Source organism: Macrobrachium nipponense, chromosome 9 (assembly GCF_015104395.2).
Source record: "Macrobrachium nipponense isolate FS-2020 chromosome 9, ASM1510439v2, whole genome shotgun sequence".
Lineage (NCBI taxonomy): Eukaryota > Metazoa > Arthropoda > Malacostraca > Decapoda > Palaemonidae > Macrobrachium > Macrobrachium nipponense.
The window spans coordinates 9,565,367-9,591,703 of NC_061110.1; the positions used below are offsets into that span (position 1 = coordinate 9,565,367).

Genomic DNA, 26,337 nt, shown 5'->3' on the forward strand with positions numbered 1-26,337 from the left:
CATGCCACCCCTCACTCTGCAGTTTTTGCTTGGCGCCAAAAGCAAAAGTGATTTGTTTACCTACCAGTCGCGCGCGCAGCGCGCCTGTCGGACAAGCAGTTAACTACCGAACCCCTTGTTCGAAAGCTTACGACCTATCCAGCTGCCGCTAGTACCTTCCATATTGTAAAAGGACCTCAGGTTTGTATAGTTAGGAAAAATGCAATTTTGGACAAATTGTCATATTCGGAAGGAATCGAACCTTGAAGCCCTGTTATGCATATTGTCTTGTATTGACAAAGCGGTACAAGATGGCTCTTTTGAAATCTCATCATTATTTGGAGCAGGGCTTCTAAAGAAGAGGACTGTATATGGGGCCTTCTTAACCAAGGCAGTCTCACACGCTCAGAGGGCAGCTCTACTGTATTCGCCTCTATCTGACTTTTTGTTTCCCTTCTCAGTTAGTGAAGGACATTGCGCATTCTTTAACTGAGAAGGCGACTCAGGATCTTCTGACACAGTCAGCAAGAAAGAAGAAACCTGTTTCTGCGTCTGACAAGAAAGGACCTAGTACATCTGTTCAGCCCTTTCGAGGTGGTCCGACCTCCAGACCTCCCGCAAGAAGGAAGGCTCCGGAGAAGAGAGGTAGGTCTGCCTTTCGTCCCTTTAAAAGGGAAAATGAAGATTCTCTCCTCCAAGCACCAGTAGGTGCCAGGCTCCTGGGATTTGTGGAAGCCTGGACACTGATAAACGCAGACGCGTCTTCATTGGCTATCATAAGGAAGGGATATCGTATCCCTTTCCTGAACACTCCTCCCCTAACGTCAATACCAAGGGAACTATCAGCCAAGTACAAGGATCCTGTGCTGAGGGATACTCTTCGATCGATGGTGGAACAAATGTGGGACAAGAGAGCGATAGAACTAGTACTGGATCAAAACTCCCCGGGGTTTTACAATCGCCTTTTTCTGGTTGCGAAAGCCTCGGGAGGCTGGAGACCAGTACTGGACTTCAGCTCTCTGAACAAATTTGTTCAGAAGGAGAAGTTCTCCATGGAGACTTCTGCTTCAGGTCCTAGCGTCATTACGACAAGGAGATTGGATGGTGTCTCTAGATCTCCAGGACGCCTACTTTCACGTCCCGATCCACCCTTCATCGAAGAAGTACATCCGTTTCATGACGGGGGGAAGGATCTTTCAGTTCAGAGCCTTGTGTTTCGGCCTGTCCACAGCTCCTCAGGTCTTCACAAGCCTGATGAAGAATGTGGCGAGGTTTCTTCACCTCAAAGGAGGTAAATATCTCTCTGTATCTGGACGACTGGCTCATCAGGCCAGATCAGAGAGACAGTGCTTGGAGGACCTAAAGTTAACGCTAGATTTGATCAAAGCGTTGGGATTGCTCGTGAACCTCGAGAAGTCTCAGCTGATCCCCAGACAGGACCTAGTCTATCTGGGGATTCGGATGGATTCTCGGGGTTTTCGAGTATTTCCTTCGCAAGAGAGAATCGCAAAAGGTTTGCGGATAGTCTCTCTCTTCTTAGGGAAGGAACATACGTCGGCGAGGGAATGGTTGAGCCTTCTAGGGACCCTTTCCTCGCTAGAACAGTTCTTCCACTAGGAAGACTGCATTTACGTCCGCTTCAATTCTTCCTCAAGAAGTCTTGGAGCTGGAAAACCGGACAGCTTTCGGACGTTTTTCCCATTCCAGTGGAGATAAAATCGCACCTGGAGGGTGGTGGTTGCCCCCTCTGGAAGAGAACAAAGGGATCTCTCTAAAAACACAGAAACCCAGACCTAGTGTTGTACTCCGACGCATCGGAGAAAGGTTGGGGAGCGACATTAGGCTCAGAAGAGGTGTCAGGCACCTGGGAACCAGCACAGGTGACTTGGCACATAAACTGCAAAGAGCTCTTCGCCGTGCATCTGGCTTTGAAGAGTCTAGAACCTCTGGTGTCGAACAAAGTAGTGCAAGTAAACGTGGACAACACCACCGCACTTGCCTACATTCGGAAACAGGGGGGACTCACTCCTCGTTCCTTTACGAACTGACGAGAGACCTATTTGCTTTGGACGTCCCACAGGAACATCTCCCTGCTGACAAGGTTCGTACAGGGAGTAAAGAATGTGAGGGCGGACAGACTCAGCAGGAGGAACCAGGTCCTTCATACAGAGTGGACCCTACACGAGGAAGTGTGTCTCGATCTCTGGTCTCTGTGGGGGACTCCTCATGTGGATCTCTTCGCAACATTCATTTCCAAAAGGCTGCCAGTCTTTTGCTCGGTCGTGGAAGATCCAAGAGCACTTTTGGTAGACGACCTTCCTGCTAAATTGGTCCTCGAGTAGATGTATATGCTTTTCCCCCACATCAAAATCCTGGATTAGTAATGAAAAAGTTTGTGGCGTCAAAGGAGACGAGGATGACGTTAATAGCCCCCTTTTGGCCGGCCCAGGATTGGTTCACGGAGGTGGTAGAGTGGATCGTAAACTTTCCAAGATCCCTACCAAGAAGGACGGATCTTCTCAGACAACCACACTTCAAGAGGTACCATCAAAAACCTCCCCGCTCTCGCTCTGACTGCCTTTCGACTATCGAAAGACTTGTCAGAGCGAGAGGCTTTTCTCGCGAAGTGGCAAGCGCGATCGCGGAGAGAGCACGCAGAACCTCCACTACGAAAGTATACCAATCGAAGTGAGGTGTTTAGAAGGTGGTGTAGATCCAAGAAGTTGTCCTCCTCCACTACCTCTATAGCGGAAATTGCTGACTTCCTGCTATTCCTGAGAGAAAAATCTCATCTAGCCGTATCCACAATAAAGGGATACAGAAGTATGCTCTCGGCTGTATTCAGGAATAGAGGATTGGATCTGGCTGATAATAAGATCTCCACGATCTCATAAGGTCTTTTGAGACTTCAAAGTCGAAGGAACCAGTACCTCCGAACTGGAACCTAGACGTAGTCCTCAAGTTTCTGTCATCGGAAAGATTCGAACCTCCTCATCTGGCATCGTTTAGAGACATCACCAGAAAATGCCTATTCCTATTATCTTTAGCTAGGCAAAGAGAATTAGTGAATTACATGCTCTGCAGGATAAAGTCGGATTCAAGCGAGACTCAGCTATTGCTCGTTTAAGACCTGTTTTTAGCTAAAAACGAGAATCCCACGAATCCCTGGCCTAAGTCATTCGAAGTCAAAGGCATGTCCATTCTCGTAGGCAGAGAAGCAGAGAGGTCTCTATGCCCTGTTAGAGCTCTGAAGTTCTACCTTCAGAGAAAGCATCAGATGGGAGGCTTCTAGACAAGGTCTTTGGTGCGCGGTAAAAAGACCCCACAAGACTGATGTCCAAGAATGCGCTGGCATTCTTTGTAAGAAACGTCATTACAGACGCTCATAAGGTATGTCCTGACGAACAGTTTACAACTATTGAGAGTAAAAGCTCATGAAGTGAGAGCTGTAGCGACGTCTCTCTCGTTTCATAAGAATATTTTGTCGCTTAAAACAAAAACATCATAGATACGACATTTTGGAGATGCAACTCAGTATTTGCATCTCATTACTTGAAAGACGTTCGTGTGACATATGAGAAGTGTTTTTCTCTAGGTCCTTTCGTATCGGCGGATACGATTCTGGGTACGGGAGCCGACACCAATCCTTAAATGTATATACTTTTCTTCTTTTGGATATGGTCTGGAGTCTCTTCGAACAATGGAGGACTTGGTTTAGCACGGGCGGACCGTTATCTATGTTGTCAGAAGAGAATCTTGTCATATCCAATTAGATGAGTATAAATTTTTTTTTTTTTTTTGAAAATTATGTAGTGTGCGTAGTGGTTTTGAGTTACGGTTGTTGTGACGAGTTCGGGGATAACTCGGAACAATCCTTAGTTCTAACATATGGTTAGGATCAGGTGGAGTCGGGATTGGTTGTGTGCTCCTTCATAAGGTGTATTGTCATATAAGTGGATCAGCACCCATTGACAAAGTCCTTTTAGGCTCTGCCGAGTAAGCGGATAAGACCCCATCGGCAGACCCACAAGAACTCTTGGCCATAGATCATATATCTCGCTAAAGTTTCTTGAGGTGATGCAGACTACTGGGCAAACACCCACGAAGTCTACCACCTATCAGGTAGGAACCAAGGTTTTATTTATACCTACAACATATGTTGTTTACCTGTCTATTCCATATAGTAGCTGTCTCTTACCCTCACCGAAGGGTGCCAATCAGCTATGTATATATCGACAGGTAAGTGGATTGTATGAAAATGATATTGTTTTTATTTATACAATAAGTTTCATACATACTTACCTGGCAGATATATACAATTAAAGGCCCACCCAGCCTCCCCGCAGGGAACAGGTGGAAGAGAGAAAATATGATAGAAAACGGGGATGGTTCCTAGTCCTGCCGCCCAGGGCAGGCAGGTAGATCACCTGACCTACCGGTAGCGAGTGGCGCGAAATTTGAATTTCTGTCGGGGACGACGGAGTCTTAGCTATGTATATATCTGCCAGGTAAGTATGTATGAAACTTTATTGTATAATAACAATATCATTTTATTCGTACTTACCAGGCAATTATTTGATTCGAGCCCTCCCTCCTCCCCACAGGTGGAGCTGGCGGCTGAAATCCATTTGAAGAGGTGCGTTGATGTCATACCCGTTTACCGAAGGTGGGCGGTAACTAGTTACCTGCACTAAAGATGGCGGCACCACCAGGAAATTTGAAAGTTAATCTGCCGGGTGTAGGAATCCTAAAGCTGAATAATTGCTTGGTAAGTATGAATAAACCATAATTTTATCATTAAAATATCATTATACCAAGATTCAAAATGGAAGGTGCAAAATTTAGCAGTAACATGTATCACGAAGTTAACTTCACTGAGGTGTTTATCATCATGATTTCCTTGTATGTTATGGTAAACAGACCAAGATAGTAAGTTTTAGGGGACAATGGTTAGATTGTTGAAAATATTCAGTATGTATTTGTCTGGAGTTGCAGTCTTTCAGAGCCAAAGGTTTATAAAATGACTTATTACTGGTGGTGGTTACAAAGCTAAGATTTTCAAAAATTATCTTGCAGGAAGTCACACTGCCTCTGCCTTTGCCCCCAAAGGATTCAACAAGAACCGACGATAGAAGGTTATGGGTCGGAAACTTAGATACTCGTATGAGAGAGTAAGTACTCAACTGTTAGATTTTCAGTAGTGACGGTTTTGATACCTTATGCCACTTGATTGAACTTATTGGCCTAGTCCTGCCATTCATTATTTATTAATCTTGTTATAAGTGATGTTAGCTTTTTATTTCTGCAGTTTATTGATAATTTCATGATCACTGTATACAAAGAATTAAGAAAACATCTTTTGGTTATATCTAATCGCGGTATTGTCTCTCCCCTATTGGTATCAACTCCTTAAAATGGTGGAAAATTTTGGTCCATTGGTGGAATTTGATTTTCTGTACCATCGTTCGGGACCTCAAGCTGGGCAGCCACGGGGATATGCCTTCGTTACCTTTAAATCTTCACAAGCAGCCCACGCGGCCATGCAGATGCTCGACGGTAAGGTCATCTTCGGCAGAAGGATAGCAGTGAAATGGGCTCACGCACAAGATGAGGTAATGAACATTTTGGGTTGTTTTGTATTTTTGTAGAAATAAGGAGTAATTTACGCATATAAAAGAGCATCATTGTATTATAGTTGGATGGTGTGTTATGATGTGAACAAAAAAAATTGTGTGCCTGTTCTTGTAGATAATGAAAAATTATGACACTTTGGTATGGATGCGGTCTCCAATAATTATATATACTGCCTCCTGACATGTAAGATTTGCTCGTACATAAACAAGAATTATAACTAAGGAATGATTTGTTCCTATGCGATACAAACCTTCATCTTTTATATACTATTCCCTTGGAGGGGTAGTGCTGTCAGTGCACCTTAGGCATTACTTAGGGTCTTTGCAGCATCCCTTCAGCCCTAGTTGCAACCTCTCTCATCTCTTATGTGTACTGTACCTCCGTTCACATTCTCTACCTTCCGTCTGACTTTAAACCCTCTAAAAATTGTTTCCTAGTGCAACTGCTTTGAGGTGGTTTTCCTCCTGTGACAACTTTCAAACTTCTTTACTGTCAATTTCCTTTTCAGTGCTGAATGACCTCATAGGTCCCAGCGCTTGGGCCTTTGGCCTAAATTCTTTATTCTATTCTATTCTCTAACTTTTTATATAGATCCTCTGTACCATAGGTGAAAGCTGGCCCAGTCATTGAAGCCCGGTAACCAGGTAGTTAAGTACTAGCAGAAAAATAGTGAGGGAACCACCCACCCACTAAGTTGTTGGTTTCATACAATCAAATTACCTGTCAGATATATACATAGCTAAGACTCCGTCGTCCCTGACAGAAATTCAAATTTTGCGCCACTCGCTACAGGTAGGTCAGGTGATCTACCGGCCTGCCCTGGGTGGCAGGACTAGGAACCATTCCCGTTTTCTATCATATTTTCTCTCTCGCCGGTGGTATCTACATTGTTGTTACTACCTCCTGACTTCGATTCCTTATTTTCAACCTTTTGATCATCATTTCTCGGCTTTTTGGTGACGTATCTGGATCGTGGTTTTTGGCATTCGCTACTGTGGACTGAATTTGGACTTGCTTTTTGAATTTTCTCAGTATGTCTGACTCAAATGTGAGTGTGAGAATGTGTGTGAATGTAGGCTGCAAGGTAAGGATACCGAAGGCTTCAGTTGATCCTCACACTGTATGTCGTAAATGTAGGGGGTTTGAATGTTCTTCTTCTAATACCTGTCATGAATGTGAGGGGTTGAATGCAGAAGAATGGAAGACTCTAACTTCTTATTTGAGGAAGTTAGAGAGGGATAGAGTTAGACGTTTGAAGAGTGTGAGTACAAGGCCTATTGAGCCTTTTATTGACCCTCTCTCTAACCTTAATGATTTTGATTCTCCATCGGTGTCGAATCATTCACAAGCTTTACTTTCAGAATCGGCCTCTGAAATCGCCGATCTGAAGGCTACTATCTCTAAGATGAAGTCCAAAATGGCGGTCTTACAAGGTAAGGATAGTGAGAGTGAAGTGTTTAGTGAAGTGAGTGCTCCCAGTGTTGTGGAAGGGGCTTTGATTCGTCTCTGCGACGCTCCAGGCCTAGACCGCTTCCAAGCTCCCATGCCCAGAGGAGAAGGAAAGTCGAAAGCCTTAAGGAGGTCGTGGGGAATCCCCAACGGTCAGATGTCCCATTCAGCCGGCTCTTTTTCAATTCAGGCTGCTCAGGACCGCTTTAGAAAAAGAGTCCTGGCAGAGAGTTTTTTTCTTCATCTCCCTCTCCATTCAACCTAAACCGGGAGGTGGAAGGATTCGGACCTATCCAGGCCCCTGAAAAGGCATTATAGAGAACCTGATTTGAATTCAAGCCTGGAGCGCTTCTCAGATGAAGCTCCCTCTTCTATCAAAAAGGCGAAGTTTGCGTCAACGTCTCCCTACATGGACGTAGCGGATCGCTCGCCTTCGAATTCTCCTTCTCCTCCCATTGAAAAAGACGTGGGAGAAGCTTCAAGGAAAATTCTTCTTGCTGTACAACAGCAGCTAGCCTCATTGGTGGGAGTTTTGGCCAGAGATCCTCCTCGTAAGAAGGACGTTTCTCTTCCGATCAAGAAGTCTCGTCCTCTCTCCCCTGCCAAACGCGAGGCGTCTTTCAGACATGAAGCTTCGTCTTCTAAACAAGTAGAAGAAGATTTTCTGTCTAGATCGAGAGCGAGAGAGGCATACCAGACGCGAAGCGCAAGACAAGACGCCAGCTAAACGTGAGGCGTCTTCCAGGCACGAGGCGTCATACAGAGGCGTGGAATCAGCCAGACGCGAGACTCCAGCCAGGACTCATTCCGGACGTGAAGCGTCATCTAAGCGCGAGGCGCCAGCCAGGACGCCAGTTGAGTGCGAGACGTCTTCCAGACGTGAGGAGTCAGCCAAGCGCGAGGCGTCAGCCAGGACGCTCGGCGGACGAGAGGCGTCATCCAAGCGCGAGGCGTCATCCTTATATGAGGAGCCGCCTAAGCGTGTGGCGCCAGCCAAGCGGGAAGCTTCTCACAAAGCTCAATCTTTTGTGAAGAGGAGAGATTATCACTCCCTTAGTCCCTCTCCTATCAGGAGTTTGTCTCCCCCAGAGGAAAGACGTCCTGATTGTTCGACGGAGTCTCCTCTAGACCCCGAGTTAGAGGAGAACTCAGAAGACGAGAATCGTGGAAAGGAAGGACTGTCAAGCTACAAAGTCTTGACAGCCCTGCTTCTTGAAGAATATGGAGACGCTTTAACCCCTGCCGCTCCTCCTTCTCCGCGCTCTCTGTTTTCAAGCGCAAAGGCTAAGAAGTCTTTGTCTTTTCTTAGAATGAAACCCACCATTTCTATGAAGAGGGCTCTTCAGTCTTTGAATTCGTGGATGGATTCTAAGAAGGAGCTGGTCAGGACGGTCTTCTGCATGCCCCCAGCGAGAATATGGGCCTTTCTCTTCCGTCTTCGGCTGAAGCGGACTTTTCGACGTTAGTCGATGCGTCGAGAAGACAAGGATTGAACTCTGCCCGTGTGACTTGGGGCATTTCAGAACTGGATCATCTCCTCAAGGGGCTCTTCCAATGTATTGAAGTTTTTTCAACTTCTTAGATTGGTCCCTTGGGGTGATGTCCAAGAAGGCCCATGATTCAGAAGGACTCGAACCAGAAGTTCTCCTTTGTATACTGTCGTGTATCGACAAGGCGGTACAAGATGGCTCTTTAGAAATCTCCTCTTTATTTGGAGCGGGACTTCTTAAGAAGAGGACAGTCTTCAGTGCTTTTTTGACTAAAGCGGTCTCCCACTCTCAAAGAGCAGCACTGTTGTACTCTCCCTTATCGGATTTTTTGTTTCCTTCTCAGTTAGTGAAAGACATTTCCCGATCATTAACTGGGAAGGCGACTCAAGACCTTCTTACCCAGTCATCAAGGAAGAAGAGACCTGCGACTGCGGTGGAAAGAAAGGACACCGAGTACGTCGGTTCAGCCCTTTCGAGGAGGCCCTACCTCCAGAGCACCCTCAAGAAGGAAGGCTGCTGAGAGAAAGAGGTAGGTCTGCCTTCCGTCCCTTTAAAAAGGGTAAATGATGCTTCTCTCCTCCAAACACCAGTAGGTGCCAGGCTCTTAGAATTTGCGGAAGCCTGGGCACGTATAGGCACGGACGCCTCATCTTTGTCCATGATAAGGAAAGGATACCTGATACCTTTCCACGACAGTCCTCCCCAAACATCAACTCCGCGGGAACTGTCAGCCAAATACAGGGATCCTGTACTGAGGGATACTCTTCGACTGATGGTGGATCAGATGTGGGACAAGAGAGCGATAGAACTAGTACTGGATCAAAACTCCCCGGGGTTTTACAATCGCCTTTTTCTGGTTGCAAAGGCCTCGGGGGGCTGGAGACCAGTACTGGATGTCAGCGCTCTGAACAAATTTGTTCAGAAGGAGAAGTTCTCCATGGAGACTTCGGCCTCAGTCCTTTCAGCTTTACGCCAAGGAGATTGGATGGTGTGTCTGGATCTCCAGGACGCCTATTTCCACATACCGATTCACCCTTCGTCGAAGAAGTACCTCCGTTTTATGGCGGAGGGAAGGATCTTTCAGTTCAGGGCCTTGTGTTTCGGCCTGTCCACAGCTCCTCAGGTCTTCACAAGCCTGATGAAGAATGTGGCAAGGTTTCTTCACCTAAAAGGGGTGAATATCTCTCTGTATCTGGACGACTGGCTCATCAGGGCCAGATCAGCGAGACAGTGTTTGGAGGACCTTATTCTGACCATGAACTTGATCAAGCCGTTGGGATTACTCGTGAACCTCGAGAAGTCGCAGCTGACCCCCAGACAGAACTTAGTCTATCTGGGGATTCAGATGGATTCTCGGGGTTTTCGAGTATTTCCTTCGCAAGAGAGACTCGCGAGAGGCTTGGAGAAAGTCTCTCTCTTCTTAAGGAAAGAACGGACGTCGGCGAGGGAATGGTTAAGCCTTTTAGGAACCCTTTCCTCGCTCGAACAGTTCTTTCCTCTAGGAAGATTGCATTTACGTCCTCTTCAATTCTTCCTCAAAAGGTCTTGGAGTTGGAAGACAGGAAATCTATCAGACGCCTTTCCCATTTCAGTGGAGATGAAGCCGCACTTGGAATGGTGGTTGCCCCCATTGAAGGAGAACAAGGGAATCTCCATGAAGGTTCAGAACCCAAACCTAGTGTTATACTCTGACGCGTCGGAGAAGGGTTGGGGAGCAACGTTAGGCTCGAGAGAGGTGTCAGGCATCTGGGAAGCAGCACAGGTGTCCTGGCACATAAACTGCAAGGAGGTCTTTGCCGTACATCTGGCTCTAAAGAGCCTAGAACCTTTGGTATCGAACCAAGTTGTGCAAGTGAATATAGACAACACCACAGCGTTGGCCTACATTCGGAAACAAGGAGGGACTCACTCCTTGTTCCTTTACGAACTGGCAAGAGACCTACTGCTTTGGACTTCCCAGAGGAATATCTCCCTGCTTACGAGATTTATTCTGGGAGAAAGGAACGGAAGGGCGGACAGGCTCAGCAGGAAGAACCAGGTCCTTCACACAGAGTGGACCCTACACTCGGAAGTGTGTCAGTCTCTCTGGTCTCTTTGGGGGACTCCTCATGTGGATCTCTTCGCCACATTCCTTTCCAAAAGACTAACAGTATTTTGTTCGGTGGTAGAAGATCCCAGAGCTCTGATAGTTGACGCCTTCCTCCTAGACTGGTCTCACGTAGACGTCTACGCCTTTCCACCGTTCAAGATCCTGGGACTAGTTCTGAAGATATTTGTGGCTTCAGAAGGAACACGGATGACCCTGATAGCCCCTTTTTGGCCAGCACAAGACTGGTTCACAGAGGTAGTGGAGTGGATAGTAGATTTTCCTAGATCCCTCCCAGGAAGGACGGATCTTCTCAAACAACCACACTTCCAGAGGTATCATCAAAACCTCCCCGCTCTCGCTCTGACTGCCTTTCGACTAACAAAAGACTTGTCAGAGCGAGAGGGTTTCTCGCAAAGCTGCAAGCGCGATTGCGAGAGCCCGCAGAGCTTCCACTAGACGAGTATATCAGTCTAAGTGGGAAGTATTTAGAAGGTGGTGCAAGTCTAAGAAGTTGTCCTCCTCCACTACCTCTGTGACGGAAATCGCTGATTTCTTAATATTCTTGAGGGAAGATTTGCATCTATCTGTACCCACAATAAAGGGATACAGAAGTATGCTTTCTGCAGTTTTCAGGAATAGAGGACTAGATCTTACAGAGAATAAGGATATCCCCGATCTCATAAGATCCTTTGAAACTACCAAGTCTTCGGGCCAGCTCCTCCTAGCTGGAACCTTGATGTAGTTTTAAAATTCCTTTCATCCGAAAAGTTCGAACCTCCTCATCTGGCGTCTTTTCGAGACCTTACTAGAAAATGTCTGTTCCTATTAGCTTTAGCCACAGCAAAAAGAGTTAGCGAACTGCATGCTCTAGAGGATAAAGTAGGATTTAAGGGGGACTCAGCCATTTGCTCTTTTAAAGCTTTATTTCTAGCCAAAAACAAGAATCCCTCGAATCCTTGGCCTAGGACCTTCGAGGTTAAAGGTTTATCAAGTCTCGTAGGGAGAGAGGCAGAAAGATCTCTTTGTCCTGTAAGAGCTCTGAAATTCTATCTTCAGAGAAAACACCAGATGGGGGGCTCTACACAAGGTCTTTGGTGCGCGGTAAAAGACCCCACTGACTGATGTCTAAGATGCTCTAGCGTTCTTTGTGAGAAGCGTCATTACAGATGCGCATAAGATCTGTCCTGATGACGCTCTTCGACTTCTAAGAGTGAAAGCTCATGAAGTGAGAGCAGTAGCGACATCTCTCTCGTTTCATAAAAATATGTCGTTAAAGAACATCTTGGAAGCGACATTTTGGAGATGCAACTCAGTATTTGCATCTCACTACTTGAGAGATGTTCGTGTGACCTACGAGAATTGTTTTTCTATAGGTCCTTTCGTGTCAGCGGATACGATCCTGGGGTTAGGAGCTAACACCAATCCTTAAAATTATACATACAGTCTATTAGATATGTTCTAGACTTTCTGCTGACAAAGTGCAGACATCGCACTGGCGGCCAGTCACTATTGTTCATTAAGGAACTCTTGTGATATCTTATTAGATGAGTATCATTATTTTTTTTTTTTTTTATTATGTGTGTGTGCGTAATGTGTTTTTGAGTTATGGTTGTTGCGAAGAGTTTTGGGATAACTCGGAACAATTTTTAATACTAACACGGTGGTTAGGATCAGGTGGTCGGGATTGGATTGGTTTGTGCTCCTTCATAAGGTGTATTGTCATATAAGTGGATCAGCACCCATTGACAAAGTCCTTTCAGGCTCTGCTGAGTAAGCGGATAAGACCCCATCGGCAGACCCACAAGAACTCTTGGCCATAGATCATATATCTCACTAAAGTTTCTTGAGGTGATGCAGACTCCTGGGCAGCAGCCAAGAAGTCTACCACCTATCAGGTAGGAACCAAGGTTTATTTATACCTACAACATATGTTGTTTACCTGTCTATTCCATAATTAGCTGTCTCTTACCCTCCACCAAAGGGTGCCAATCAGCTATGTATATATCTGACAGGTAAGTTGATTGTATGAAAATGATATTGTTATGATACAATAAAGTTTCATACATACTTACCTGGCAGATATATACGATTAATGGCCCACCCAGCCTCCCCGCAGGAGACAGGTGGAAGAGAGAAAATATGATAGAAAACGGGAATGGTTCCTAGTCCTGCCACCCAGGGCAGGCCGGTAGATCACCTGACCTACCTGTAGCGAGTGGCGCGAAATTTGAATTTCTGTCGGGGACGACGGAGTCTTAGCTATGTATATATCTGCCAGGTAAGTATGTATGAAACTTTATTGTATCATAACAATATCATTTTGTTCATGAAACTTACCTGTCAGATATATATATAGCTGTATTTTCTGAAGTCCGACAGAATTTTAAAAACTTCCGACACACGCAGTGGTCGGCCAGGTGGTTAGTACCCATTCCCGCCGCTGGGAGGCGGGTATCAGGAACCATTCCCATTTTCTATTCATAATTTTTCTGTCGCCGGTGCTGAAAACACCTGTTTTCAGTACCTCCGTCTTAGGATTTTGGAAACTTCATTGCCGCTAAGTATCCTAATTGTCTTTTGATTTATTTACTTGGATTTGTGGGATTTGTGGCTAGGCATACGCTATCTTAAATTGATTTGAATTTGATTCATTTTTGCATAAAATATCTGAATCTAGTTAGGCTAGTTTCAGACGGGGTTGTCTGCAAAGATAGGGTGTGGCTACCGAAAGCTTCGGTAGATCCGCACTTGGTATGTACGAGGGGTATGGGTCTTGCTTCTATGTTGAGATTTGTCATGTAAGGAGTGTGAGACTTTGTCTATTCCGTAAGGAAGACGTATGATTCGTATGTACGCAATTAATCAGTAAACATGTCTAATTCCGTAAGGAAGACGTATGATTCGTATGTACGCAATTAATCAGTATCAAAAGTCAGGGTAGTGAACCTGCTAACCTTCCTGTAGACTTTATTTTGCCTAACCCTGTAGTATGGCCTACGGGCTATGAATATGTCTACGAGAGGTGCTCGCTCTCCTTCATTGCTGTGAAGTGCTACTTCTGTAATTGTTACTCCTAACCCTGCAGTGTTGCCTTCGGGCCCTAAGCAGTGTCTGTAGAGGAATTGCCCTTTCTCTGATACTCTTTCGATTCGTAACTTAGAATCGAAAGTGCTTGCTTTAGAGAGTAAAAGTGAAGTGCAGAAGTGCAGTGATACCCCTTGTGTAGTGGAGGGTGCATCAGATCCGCCCTCGTTTCGCCTCTAGGCCGGGACCTCTGCTTGACTCCCAGGACCCGGAAAGGGAGCATGTCGAAAGCCTAAGGAGGGTTTTACAAGGAACCCCCACCGATCTGGCGTGCCTTCGGCAGTTTCTGATGAAAATCCCGACTGCCAAAGTGCGTGCGCGTGCACGAATCCTCTCGTCCTCCGAAGCGTCCTCCCCGTACAGGGGTTGGAGCTTTCGGAAGGACTCGCGCCCTCTATATAGAAGCTTTATAGAAGAGGACGCTTCACGTCCTCTCTCTCTCTCTCTCTCGTTATGCGTTTCAGTGAGAAGTAAGAAGGCGAACGTCGCCTGAACTCGTGTCCGTCTTTCCACCGAGAAATACGTAAAAGAAGTCATAGTAGCAGGAAGCTTTTGAGAGCGGACGCCCGGGACGCTCGGATGGACTCCAGGCGCGCGCGGGTGCACGCCAAGCGCGCCGGTGGACGCCGAGCGCGCGCGCCAGTGGACGCCGAGCGCGCTCCAGTGGACGCCGAGCGCGCGCCAGTGGACGCCGAGCGCGCGCCAGTGGACGCGAGCGTTGCACCAGCGCACGCCAGGTGTGTCGCCTGGCTGAACGTTTCTGTTGAACTCTTCAAGCTCTTGTTTTCAGATTTGGGCCTTAAGAATTTTTACCTCTACCTTCGGTGATACCTTCTACCTCACCTGCAAAGAATGTGAAGTAGGCAGTGCTTCGGAGGAAGCTGAAAGTGAACAGACAACTTCTTCTTCGAAACCCAGCAAGACATCGGGTTTCGTGAATTCAAGAGGTCTCTGTCAATTGATATTGCTTTTCGCATAGGTGGATGGAGTTAAGGAAAGCTCAAGGGAAGATCTCGTTTGCTCTACCGCAACCTTTGCCATTCTGCCAATAAATTTAAGTTGCCACTACCGCAGTCAAGACTTTGCGATAAGGCAGTTACGGGTTATGTAAGGCTCGATGTCCTGCACGTCAGGACTCTCGGCAACGTTCAGTAGGATTCTTGCAAAGGCACTCATCAAAAGGACGCTCTTCAGGAAAGCGCAAGACAAGACTTCCTTTGCCATACTGCCAATAAATTTTAAGCTTAGCAGGCATTTAGTTGTGATACGGGAGAGGAAGCTGGTTGGAGAGTTTCTTCCTCTTCCCAGGATAATTTTGCCAAGCTTTTTAGCCCATCTGAAAGTGGTTTTTCAGATGGATTAGATTTCTTTTGTTAGTTTCTAGTCGGGACTACGCTGCCGATTTGAACATCGTCGCTTCTACCTGCCGTAAGCCCAGTCTCTTAACAGGATTCTTGCCCCTTCCTCGTTTGAGACGGGAATCGGAAAAATTAATGCTCGACTTCCTGGATTACGTTTTGTCAATTCAGTGACTTTCCCCCATTGACATATACTTTCGTTTTGTCAAGTAAGTGGGTATCCCCTCATTGACAAAATATCTCTTTGTCCCGTAAATGGGTTAGTTCTCATTGACAAACATCTCATTAACTTGATATTGCCTAAGCGAATAGCTCTTATTGACAAGATTCGGAAGAGCTCTCATTCGTCATTCGCAGACTCGTACAAGACATAGACTTGTAGACTACGTCAATGAACGCTTATGTCCAATACATAAGAAGCTTGAGCTGACTGCTTCGATTCTCTTAAGTTTTGTTCATGAAACTTGCCTGTCAGATATGTATGTAGCTGTATTTCCGAATTCAGCTATATATATGTCTGCCAGGTAAGTATGAACAAACTTTATTGTGATATAATAAAATATTTTGCCTTGTGTTATTTTACTACTGGTTGGTTCAAGTCATACACGCTTGCTGTAGTTACCTCTTCGGATGGCAACCGAGAGGTCTATTGTCTATTTTAAGGACATTTAATCGTTACTCCCTGCAGCCTTCCAGGAGTTTCCGATTTATCTTTTACCGTTGTATGGTAGTGTTCTGACGACACAAACGCATCTATATATTTAGCGTTTTCTGTTTCGCTTAAATATACCAGCTTGAGAGTCTTTCTGCTCAAGAAATAACGGGACCTATTTCTTCGTAGAATAGGGTAGCTGGCAACCCAGACATAAAGCTTAAGAGACGACGTTCGTAAGCTGCCTGGCTGCGGCTGTCACGCTGTGTCTGTCCTCCAGTCCAACCGAGCCAGTAACAGATCGTGCGCTGGCATGCGCTGCAGGTTACGTCTCTCTCTCCTGCGGGATTGACTGACTAACCGTATCTCTGTGTTGACGGTTACGTCTCTCCTGCGGGATTGACTGACTAACTGTATCTCTGTCCTACAATCACGGACTTTAGCCTAAGATTGAGGGGATTTCTTACGTGAATGAATAAACGTTGCATTTCGTTTTTTCCTTACTATGTCAACAAGTTTATCTCTTAATCCTTTCGGTGCTCGTTACCGCACGGTATGGAACTACGAGTCTACCGCAACATTGCACTTTTATTTGCTCTCCTGCTTAGGCAAAGCGCAGCCTTATTAGGGAAGTAAGCATACTCGGGGAAGGAATGGATGAGCTTGCTGGGGACCATTTCCTTCCTGAAGAAGTTTGTTTCCCCGAATAGACTTCAATTCAGACCACAGTTTTTTCCTACCGGGAAACTGAAATATTATTCTAGATCTAGGAATGATTCTGAACATCTCTCAGTGCGTCTATCACCTGAGGTGATAGAAAGAAGGTGCCGGACATCTGGATAGGGTTTCAGATGTCCTGGATCTTAATCTGAAAGAAGTAAAAGCGATTCGGTAGTCCCTCCAGTCCTCGAAACGAGTTTTTGGGAACCAGTGGTCCAGATCAACTCTGATATTCCACAGCTCTCTCATATCTTAAGAAGTTTCTTCTCTCAGTCCTTGTTCGAGTTTACGAGAAAGAGCCTATTATAACAACAGGCGTAGAATGTAACGATCCTCTACAGGTTCGTTACAGGATTGCAAAAGTCCGTACGAATCGTCTTGATCGACGGCAGCAACTATTCACTTCCAAGTGGAATCTTTCTTTAGAAGTAAGTTGAGAGTTGTGTAAACTTTAGGGACGCCCTTTCATTCTTCTCTTCGATATGTTGAGGAAGAAGAGGCTTCTTCTTCTCTGCTCCCTTATTCTCGATCCGGGATCGGTACCATTAAACGCCATCCTATGGTATTGAACGGGGATGGATGTTTAGTCTCTTTTCCCCTTTTTCAATCGCTTGGAAATGTAATAAGAGGATTTATGACGTCACAGGGAGCGACAATGACGCTGATCGCCCCATGTTGGCCTTCAGGATCCTGGATTCACAGAGGTCACATACTTCCTAGTTCACTTTCCAAGGACCTTTCCGAGAGAGTCGGTCTACTCTAACTCGAAAGGTACCTATAACCTCTCTGCTCTGAGTCTTGACTACGTTCAGACTATCGAGATGTTGACAGGAATAAGATTACCGTCTTCCATTTCCGTCTGAAGAATGGGATAAGCTGGCAGTCACAACTATTAAAGAATATGCAATGTTGTTGACGGCCTTTGGGGCTCAGAGATTTGCGTCTGTCAAACAACAAAGCCCTTCACGATCTTTGAGTTCTGTGGAATCTCGAAACTCGCTCACCATCTACTTTTTGTCTCACCTGTTTTCTCGGAGTCAGACACTCGTGCGAGATCAGGCGACATATAGTAGCCCTGAGTTTCTTGTTGACGAAGTCGGTTGCGTTTATACACCCCCGATGATTGTGTAACATGAGACCAGGTTGGACTGTCAGGCATTCTTCCTTCGGGACTGAATCGCCTTTTTGCTCCTCGTCCTTTTCTCCTGGCACCCAGAAGCTCGAGTCAGGAGTTGAATTCGAGACGACGTTGGGTTGCGGTTGATACACCCCCAAGGTTTGCTTAGACCTGAATCGCCCAGGCAGTCCAGACACTCATCCTTCAGCGAAGAATAGTGTCTTATGGTCTTCAGGGTACAGCCTTGCTGTCCTTGATTCGTCATGACTGGTCAACTGGTCGGTCACCTGACTTTAGTACAGACGGACTGACTGTGCATGTCCAGATCGAAGCTTTCAATATGGAACTTAGACGTAGTCTGAAGTTCTTGATGTCAAAGCATTCGAACCTCTCCTACCTGTTAACTTCTTGCATGTGATCAGGAAGGCCTTCTTCTAACCACCCTAGATACGACAAAGAGGGTTAGTGAAATTTTAAGCCATCGTCACAAGTTTTGGCTTTAGAGAACACAAGGCGGTGTGCTCTCTAAGCCTTCCGTTGTGCCCTAAGAATGGAAACCCGTTTTGTCCTTGGGCCAGGAGCTTGGAAGCAAGGATGGCACAAGTTAGTGGGCAGGAGCCAGAGAGAGTCCTGTGCCCTGTCGGGTCTCTCAAGTTTTATCTACATAAAACTCAAGAAAGTCGAAGTCATTCGGGCAATCTGTAGTGTTCCGAAAAAGACCAGACTTGCCCATATCGAAGAACACCCTGGCTTTAGTGTTAAGGAGTTCTTTCAAAAATGCTCCTTCATTGTGTTTGCACAAAGATTTGAAATCTTTTTATCTGAATGCTCACGAGGTGAGGGCGCGGCCTCGGAAGCATTTCAACAGAGCATGGCACTCAGCAACATCCTGAGTACCATGTTTTAGCGAAGCAACTCTGTGTTCACTTCACACTCCCTGCGAGATGTGAAGATGGCATATGAGATCTGCTGCTCGCTAGGGCCATACGTGTCTTGCACACAATCTTGGGGGCAAGAAGTACCACTCATCCTATCCTGTAGAAAATGTTAGGAAGAGCTCTTAATTTAGTTGTTGAGTCGCCGACAACGGCGACTTCTTAACTCTTAAGCCTTAGTTAAAACCACCTTAACTTGGCTAGGTTGGTCAGGTGGTGATATATATATATATAATATATATATATAGTATATATATATATATATATATATATATATATATATATATATATATATATATTTATTTTACTTCTTAGCCCTCATGGTATGGTCAATATGGTCTAGTCACGTCGTGGTCTCGCCCCTGTTGACAGATCATCTGGAGTGCACCAGCTATATAGGTCTCTACCTCGCTGGCAACTCTAGTAGCACAAGCAGACTTACGTGGCAGTAACCACGAAGCCAGCTATGCTAACAGGTGGAACCAAGATGTAAATCATCTGCATGCATTTGTTTTCCAAAATCCTTCTATTCTGTCCCTTCCCACCTCCAAAGGTGGGATTCAGCTCCCATATATATATTCTGACAGGTAAGTTTCATGAACAAAATGATATTGTTATGATACAATAAGTTTGTTCATACTTACCTGGCAGATATATAAGAATCAAGTACCCACCCACCTCCCCTCAGGGGACAGTGAAATAAAAATTATGAATAGAAAATGGGAATGGTTCCTGATACCCGCCTCCCAGCGGCGGTAATGGGGTATCAATCCACCCCTGGCTGAACCACTGCGTGTGTCGGAAGTTTTTTGTTTTTAAAATTCTGTCGGACTTCAGAAAATACAGCTATATATATATCTGCCAGGTAAGTATGAACAAACTTTATTGTATCATAACAATATCATATTTCTTTTATTTTTTCCAGCCATCCAATTATTAAGATGTTTGCTGTAAACGTGCCAATAGTTGTTTACAAATTTGTCTTACTGTTGGACTGTTTTGCTTCTGGTAAGAATGACTATTATCTAATTCTTCTGGAAAAAGTATGACTAGTGTAGGTATTTAGAGCATGACAGGATGTGTAGACGCAATGTGTCACTCATGAACATTGATCCTCATTCTGTTTGTTCAGTTTACTTGGGTCAGGACTCAGGAGTGTATGCTATCTCTTAAACTGTGTTCGTTGCCTGTTTTGGTGATCTGCACATCTGCACACTTTAAGAAGTATGGTTGAAAGGCAAACCAAATTAAAAAGGCACAATTGATATCTTTTTAAAGCAACAATGCCTTTGCAAAGGCCGCTACCCCTACCACCGAGAAAGTACCTGGATGTTCACCCATCGGTCGGTACAAGGACGGTATGCTTTCATTGGACAGTGCTGAACCTGCTCAACTCGAAACAGGATGATGATTAGTATGATGGCCATGCCTGCTACAACCATTGGTCCTTCTGTTCCTGCCTCTCCTGTTGCAGCTATAGTACTTACTATTCTGAGTTATTGTAATGAGATGAAGGACTTGCAGGAGGTGCTGTGGCCTTATCTTAAGTGAATTGGCAATACGTATATACATTCCTAGTTGTATTTTTGGAGAAGTATGAATTTACAGATATGGATCCATAAGAACTCTCAGGAGTACCTCTTGATTTGTCTGTGACTAGATAGTCTCTAGTTTGATGCTGTATGCTCAAAACTGTCAATGCATCACAGGTGTCCATGCAAGCATACACTTTCGAATCAGCATGGGATGCATCTGCTAAAGTATTTCTATGATCTTCAGATCCTGGCATCCTTCGATCTGAGATTGTAGGAAACTGGGAAAGGAGGACCTCCAGCCCAAGCAGCAGACAAAGTATCTTGACCTTGCAAACTCAGACTTTCCGAGTGACGTGACTTTTAAGTTCTGTATAAGCCGCTAAGGGAGGCTTTAGACTGGAGTGTCACAGTCAAGACTGTCTCTCTGTGAGCCTTTGTGTTGGCAAAGAGAATAAGTGAGCTGCATGGCTTCTTTTACTTGGTGTAGTTCCTGTGTTTGTGGTAAAAACTCAGAACGCATTAGTCCCTTACAAGAGATTTGAGAGCTTTATGCAAACCTCCGTCCATTTCATAGGCAAGGGTCAAAATGAGATACTGTTGTGTTGAAGACCATTAGTAATGGCAGGCACAAAATGAAGGCACTCACAAGCATAGTTTTGATCTTTTTTAGGTTATGTCTCTGATTTTTCAACCACCAGGTAAGGATCTAAGTAGTCAGGGGTTCATGGCATTCCAGAACTCCTCAGTGACACAGATACTGAGGGCAGGTGTCTTGTTCTGCATGGATACTTTTACTTTTTTTTTTCTTCTCAAGAACATCACTTATAAATCCATGGATGCTGTCTCCTTAGGACTGTGACGGCTTCTCATTGTGTTTTGTAATGAGCCACGCACCATTGGATGAAAAGCAACTTGCCTGTGGCTTTTGGGTGACTACAGGTTAGATGTATGAAGAATGAATGCTCTCTCTCTCTCTCTCTCTCTCTCTCTCTCTCTCTCTCTCTCTCTCTCTCTCTCTCTCTCTCTCTCTCTCTCTAGGATCCACATCTCTGCATGTGCTTGCCTGGCCAAAATGCAGGTAAGTTATAAAAAAAAAAAAAAAAAAAAAAAAACCTATCTCTGACTGTCTTTGTACTCGGTGACTACTCCCTCTGTCTCCCTCTTAATTAGTTGAAGTGGCATCTGGGTAGTAAAGTATTATAATCTCTAGTCTTATTGTAATAATAGCTCTGCCCTTCGAACTAGCAGTTGGGTAACAAGTGGGAAAAATCTGGATTCTAATGATTATCTAGAATAAGGGTATAAGAAAGCCAAGCTCTGGCATAGTCCTGTCCACCTTTACAACACATATGCCAGTATGCTAGTCTGTATAAGAGGTTAAAGGAGTCATCCTTCCTTTTGATCATGAATGTGACTAGGATGCTGGAATTTCTAAGTGGGAAGAATACTAGTTATATTCTTTGGGAAATACCGTTCACACAAAGAATGTCTCCTTATAAAAGGCATATTTTAATATTCCAATATTCTTGTAGACTCTAACCAACTTCTCATTTGTTCCTGTTGTTGAAGGAAAAAGTGAATAAAAACAAACAAATTAGTTGGTGATCCCCCTACCTAAGGCTTGCTGCGAGTTAACTACCTTGGTACATTGTTTCAAACTAGACCAGGTTTTAGCAAAGGCATATCTAACTAAAACATACATATCTAAATGAAAGTTAAGATATTGTATATGTCTAGAAGAATGCAAATTATCTTTCAAACATATAATTTTATAAGATCAGTTATCATGACATATCTCTACAGCAGTGTGGGTGTATTATGTAATAAAATGTATCACTATTAGGTATTTAATTGAAAGGTAGTTAACAGCTTTATCTTATATATTAACTTTCTGTTCATTTTGTTGATTAATTTCAGAGTGTATATGAAAGAAGTAAAGAGAAACCAGCCCCTCCTATACTGAGTGGAGGGAAAGCAGAATCTAGTCAAATTAGGTATGTACTATAACAGTCTCTTAAAAAATTTTTCCTGCTCACATAAATGGTTTTCCTCTTTTATGGAGGATTTGTTTTCTTTTCTTATTGTGCTAATGGTGTACTTGCCATGTAATACTAATCATCCTTTTTTTATTCAACTTGTAATCATTTTTTCTCTTTACAGTAAAAAGAGCAAGATAGCAGCATTAGAAGCCAAGCTCAAGTTACTTGAAGAAGATAATCTGAAAGTCAGCCTCACGCCTGATGTAGGTGCCAGTGCTTCCAACCCTACCTCTGTAACATACTCATTCATTGAAAGAAAAGCAAAGATGCAAGGGCACAAATCAACTTCTAGATCTCAATATTCTACTAATCCATACCCAAGATCTCGTACTTCAAAAAAGCGCTGAAATATTAACTTATGGTTTATGAACAGTTTTAGCGTTTTATTTGCAAAGAGGATTCTTTGGCTAGTCACACCATGAAGACATGCAACTCTAAAAGAGGTGGTTATGAAGATGTTTTTGTGTAAAAGATAAAAAGGTCAGAACGTGTTAAACAGTATGTCCTTTTATCACTCATTTTTATCAGGTCGCAAAATATTTTCTTCATTTCGAGGCAGTTATTTACCAATGATTTTGGTAGTATCAGGCAATGCAGAATGTATTATCATTAGAATAAATTCAGTGACATATAATGTTTACTCATAATGTCATTCATATTTTCCTTTTGAATCGTTTAGGTTTCTGGGTAGACTGTAGAATGTTGTTTTGCTTGTCAGTGAGACTTGCTGTCAATCTTTTGTCGTTTTTCTGTTACTACGGTTTGCTTAAACTTGCTCAATTGAAAAATATTTACTCCTGCCTAGTGGTTTTGTGCAATTCAGGTTTTCCCTTTACAGGGTCAGATATGCAGTGAACTGTCTCCACTTTCTCTGCCCCTTGCACTTCATCTCTGAACTCCCATTAGTTCTAGGTCTTTATCTATTCCCTCTCCATGATTTTCTGGGCCTTCCTGCAGGTTGTTGTTTTACTGCTTCTATATCTACTGCTATTCTGACTATATGCTCATCATCCCTCCTCATCACATCTCTAAACCATCCTAGTCTTTTGATCTCAGTCTGCTTTTAAGCCACTGAATTCCACATCTCTCTTCCACTTCCTCACTCACAAAACAGTCTTCTCCCTGTGCTCTGGTTATGGACGTTAACATTTGATGGTCACCCTTTCAGAATCTCCTCCATTTTCTATGGTCAGCGCCCCATGTTTCCTATGTGCCTCATGTACTCATCATAAGTTTTTGCTCTCTCTTTCTTTCTACTAATGTGATATTTATTTTCATAATAATTATTGTTTTGCTGTCTATATATTTCATCTAAGATTTTATCTAGTAGGTAAATTGTGCCATGATAGTATTTTTATATCAGTTATCTCTAGCTACCTATGATCAAGTTGGCTAATTTTATAATATTAAATTTTTCCTTTGCTTAGGAGGATTTTTTTTTTTGGTAGTGTGATATTTTAATTAGGAGAGAGGACAAAGAAGTATTTGAAAGCTACAGATTCATTGTTTACTTCCTTAACTTGATGTTTTCTTTGAATATTATGCAAATTTTCATTATACAGTTTACCCGGACCACCGAGTCACAATTTTAGATTATGATAGGGCTGGCCAATAATATTGAGATCTTTTTAAAGATGAAAGCTTGGGTTAGTGATTTTAATTAAATATACAAACACTTTTTTTTTCTGTCTGTATTGAACAGTTTTAATTTGATGTCAGCATCTAAAAGAAGTACTTTAAATGCAGCAGAGGAAATATGCAAGGAGACATCTGGACAAGGTTAGAATCTGGATGTAAAAACATTTGATTAGAAGAAACCTTCAAGCTCTGGAAGAGGGCCCACATGAAAAAAAGCAGGGATGTATGTAGTGATTAAGAATAGGAGCTGAGAGGTATGGACCTGAATCTCAATATAATGGAGGGAAAAAAAAGAGACTAGTAGTATATGCTTGATAAAAGTGGTTGTGGAAAGATAGGAAAGGTAGATTGGGAAAAGCATTTAAAAGATGAAAATGAGGAGATAGTTGAAAATATAGAGGTATACTGGAAGGAGGTATGCAGTACAGTATTTTGAAAACCTGATTGAAGAAAACAAATATGAATGGGAGGATACTGGTATGCCAGAAGGTCCACTAGAGGGAATGAGAGTTGAAGAGGTTAAAACGATCCTTGTTGAAGATGAAAATAGAAAAAAGTTCCTAGACAATCTGTAATAGGCTGTGACTTTATCAAAGCAACAGGAGAGCCAGTCATTCATGAGCTTACTCAGAGTTTATGAAAACCTGATGTAAGGAGAGATAGGACCCAAGAAAGGGAGAAGAGCCATAAAATAATGGTATACAAAGGAAATGCGGATACACTGCAGTGTGAAAGTTACGTAGAAATAAGATCACATAAGCCTGTTATGAAGAGTGTAAAGATGCTAGAGGAAAGACTGAGAAAAATTGTCTAAACTGATAATTGTCAGTTTGGCTTCATGCAAGATACCAACAAGAGAAGCATTCTTTACAATGAGTAAACTGCAGGGAAAAGTACCGCTCAAAGAGATTATACATACCACAGAATTTTGGATCTTGAAAAGTCTTGTATACCTAGTAATGTTACTCTACCTACCTAAACACTAGTTTTAATCTGAAGACTGTTGCAGGTGCGTCAAAAGATTATCAGATAAATAATGTCGTCCATTAAGGATCGGCAGTGAGTCCTTTGCACTCTATCATGACAAATAAAGAAGCTACAAAGAAGTGCAAAACAGGTGGCCCCTGGGAACAGCGTAATCCCAGTAGCCTAGTTCTAACAGCAGAATTTGAAAGTGGTTAGAAAATCACACAAGGCAAAAGAATGCTTGGAGTGACATGGAAGGAAGCAAAGGAAAGCATACAATAATGAAAGTGTTCTTGTGGTTGAGGGAAAGGTGTTAGGGATTACAAAATGTACATGGAGTAAGAGACTTTCAATGTCCACAGTCTATCAAGTGCACACATGGGAAGAGAAGGGAGTCGAGAACCGTGTGATAGATGGGCAGGTCTTAGAAGAGATAGATCATTTCTGTTACCCTGACAACATAGACTGTTGAGTAGAAACTCAGAAAGCAGTAAGAAAGGGAGTAGCTGAAGCATGGATTAAATGATAGGTATGGCTAAATTACGAGCAAATTAAAATGCAATCAGGAAAGGCCGGAACTACTCTATTCAGCAGAAACATGGACACTGACAATGAGAATGGAGGAGATTTTTGGAACATGTTAGGAAGACTGGTGGAGAGATGTGGCTTCAAGAGGCTGGAGAAAAGACTAATATATCAATGATGAAGATGTTTTGGAAGTGCAAGGAAAATGGATAAGGAACATTTGGAAGCAGCTGGACAACGACCTGCAGGAGGCCAAGGAAGTCCTAGAGCTATGTAATGGAAGACCTAGACATGACAGGAGTTACGGCTGAAAGGTAACAGGTGGAAAGAACTCATTTTAAGCCTAACCCCATTAAGGGAAAAATCAACAATAGAAAACTTGAAGATGATTCAATAATAGAATTGTTTATTAGGCCCAAGTTTACATAAGTGGTATTGTTGTAGTTGGTGGTAGAATTGAAAATCAGTGCATTGATCTCTTACATTATTAGCCAGCCTTATAGAAAGATTACATGATGAAGGAGAGGTATGACCTTGCATCATAGGCAATGGAACTTTTTTCATTTCTCTAGCAGTTTTAATTGCTGATGATCTTTAGTCGAATGTGTAATCCTTGCCTTAAAACTATTACTTTACAGTTAACAAAGTTCTTTCAAGTGAAACACAATACTAATGAATACTGAACACTGTTATCAAGGCAGTGTAACTATGTATCATGTTATGTGTACCAATAATTTAGCCTTTAAGCGTGTTTGGCAGTTGAAAACATTTCTTTTGTATGTGATATTGTTGTTACAATGACTTTCCGAAAATAAATGCATACGTGTATGTACTGAAGAAATGTTTCATTTTAAGAGCCTGAAGTCTGGTATGGTTTCTTTGAAGTGCTCCAGCAGTATTTGCTGTTTAGCTTTTGAAATAAAAAAATGTACTCTTACCATCAGTTGCCAATCTTTATAAGGCAACCAAGTTATGTTGTGAAGGCATTTGACAGAATAAGAAGACAAACAAATGATGTTACTGTACAATAACACAAGATAGTGGCAGGTATTTAAGAATTTCAGATAATGTTGGTACTGTATAAGGTACATCAGTTATGGAAGAAACTCCAAGCAAATGCTAAAACT

At 43.4% G+C, this 26,337-nt stretch overlaps 1 protein-coding gene across 3 annotated transcripts in view; it reads left to right on the forward strand.

The window, feature by feature from the left end:
• The window catches only part of LOC135218330 (neurotrypsin-like), a 57,339-nt gene extending 31,288 nt beyond the window's left edge, over positions 1-26,051 (forward strand). The window contains exons 14-17 of one of the 3 annotated variants that reach the window (XM_064254559.1): positions 5,056-5,150; positions 5,378-5,591; positions 21,960-22,036; positions 22,203-26,051. In XM_064254559.1, the coding sequence (XP_064110629.1) occupies positions 5,056-5,150; positions 5,378-5,591; positions 21,960-22,036; positions 22,203-22,428 (612 nt within the window). In that variant the 3' untranslated portion in view covers positions 22,429-26,051. Of the gene's footprint in view, positions 1-5,055; positions 5,151-5,377; positions 5,592-21,959; positions 22,037-22,202 lie in introns of those variants that run through there. The other 2 variants (XR_010315291.1, XR_010315290.1) reach the window with 2 other exon arrangements.
• Positions 26,052-26,337: the final 286 nt, after the last annotated feature.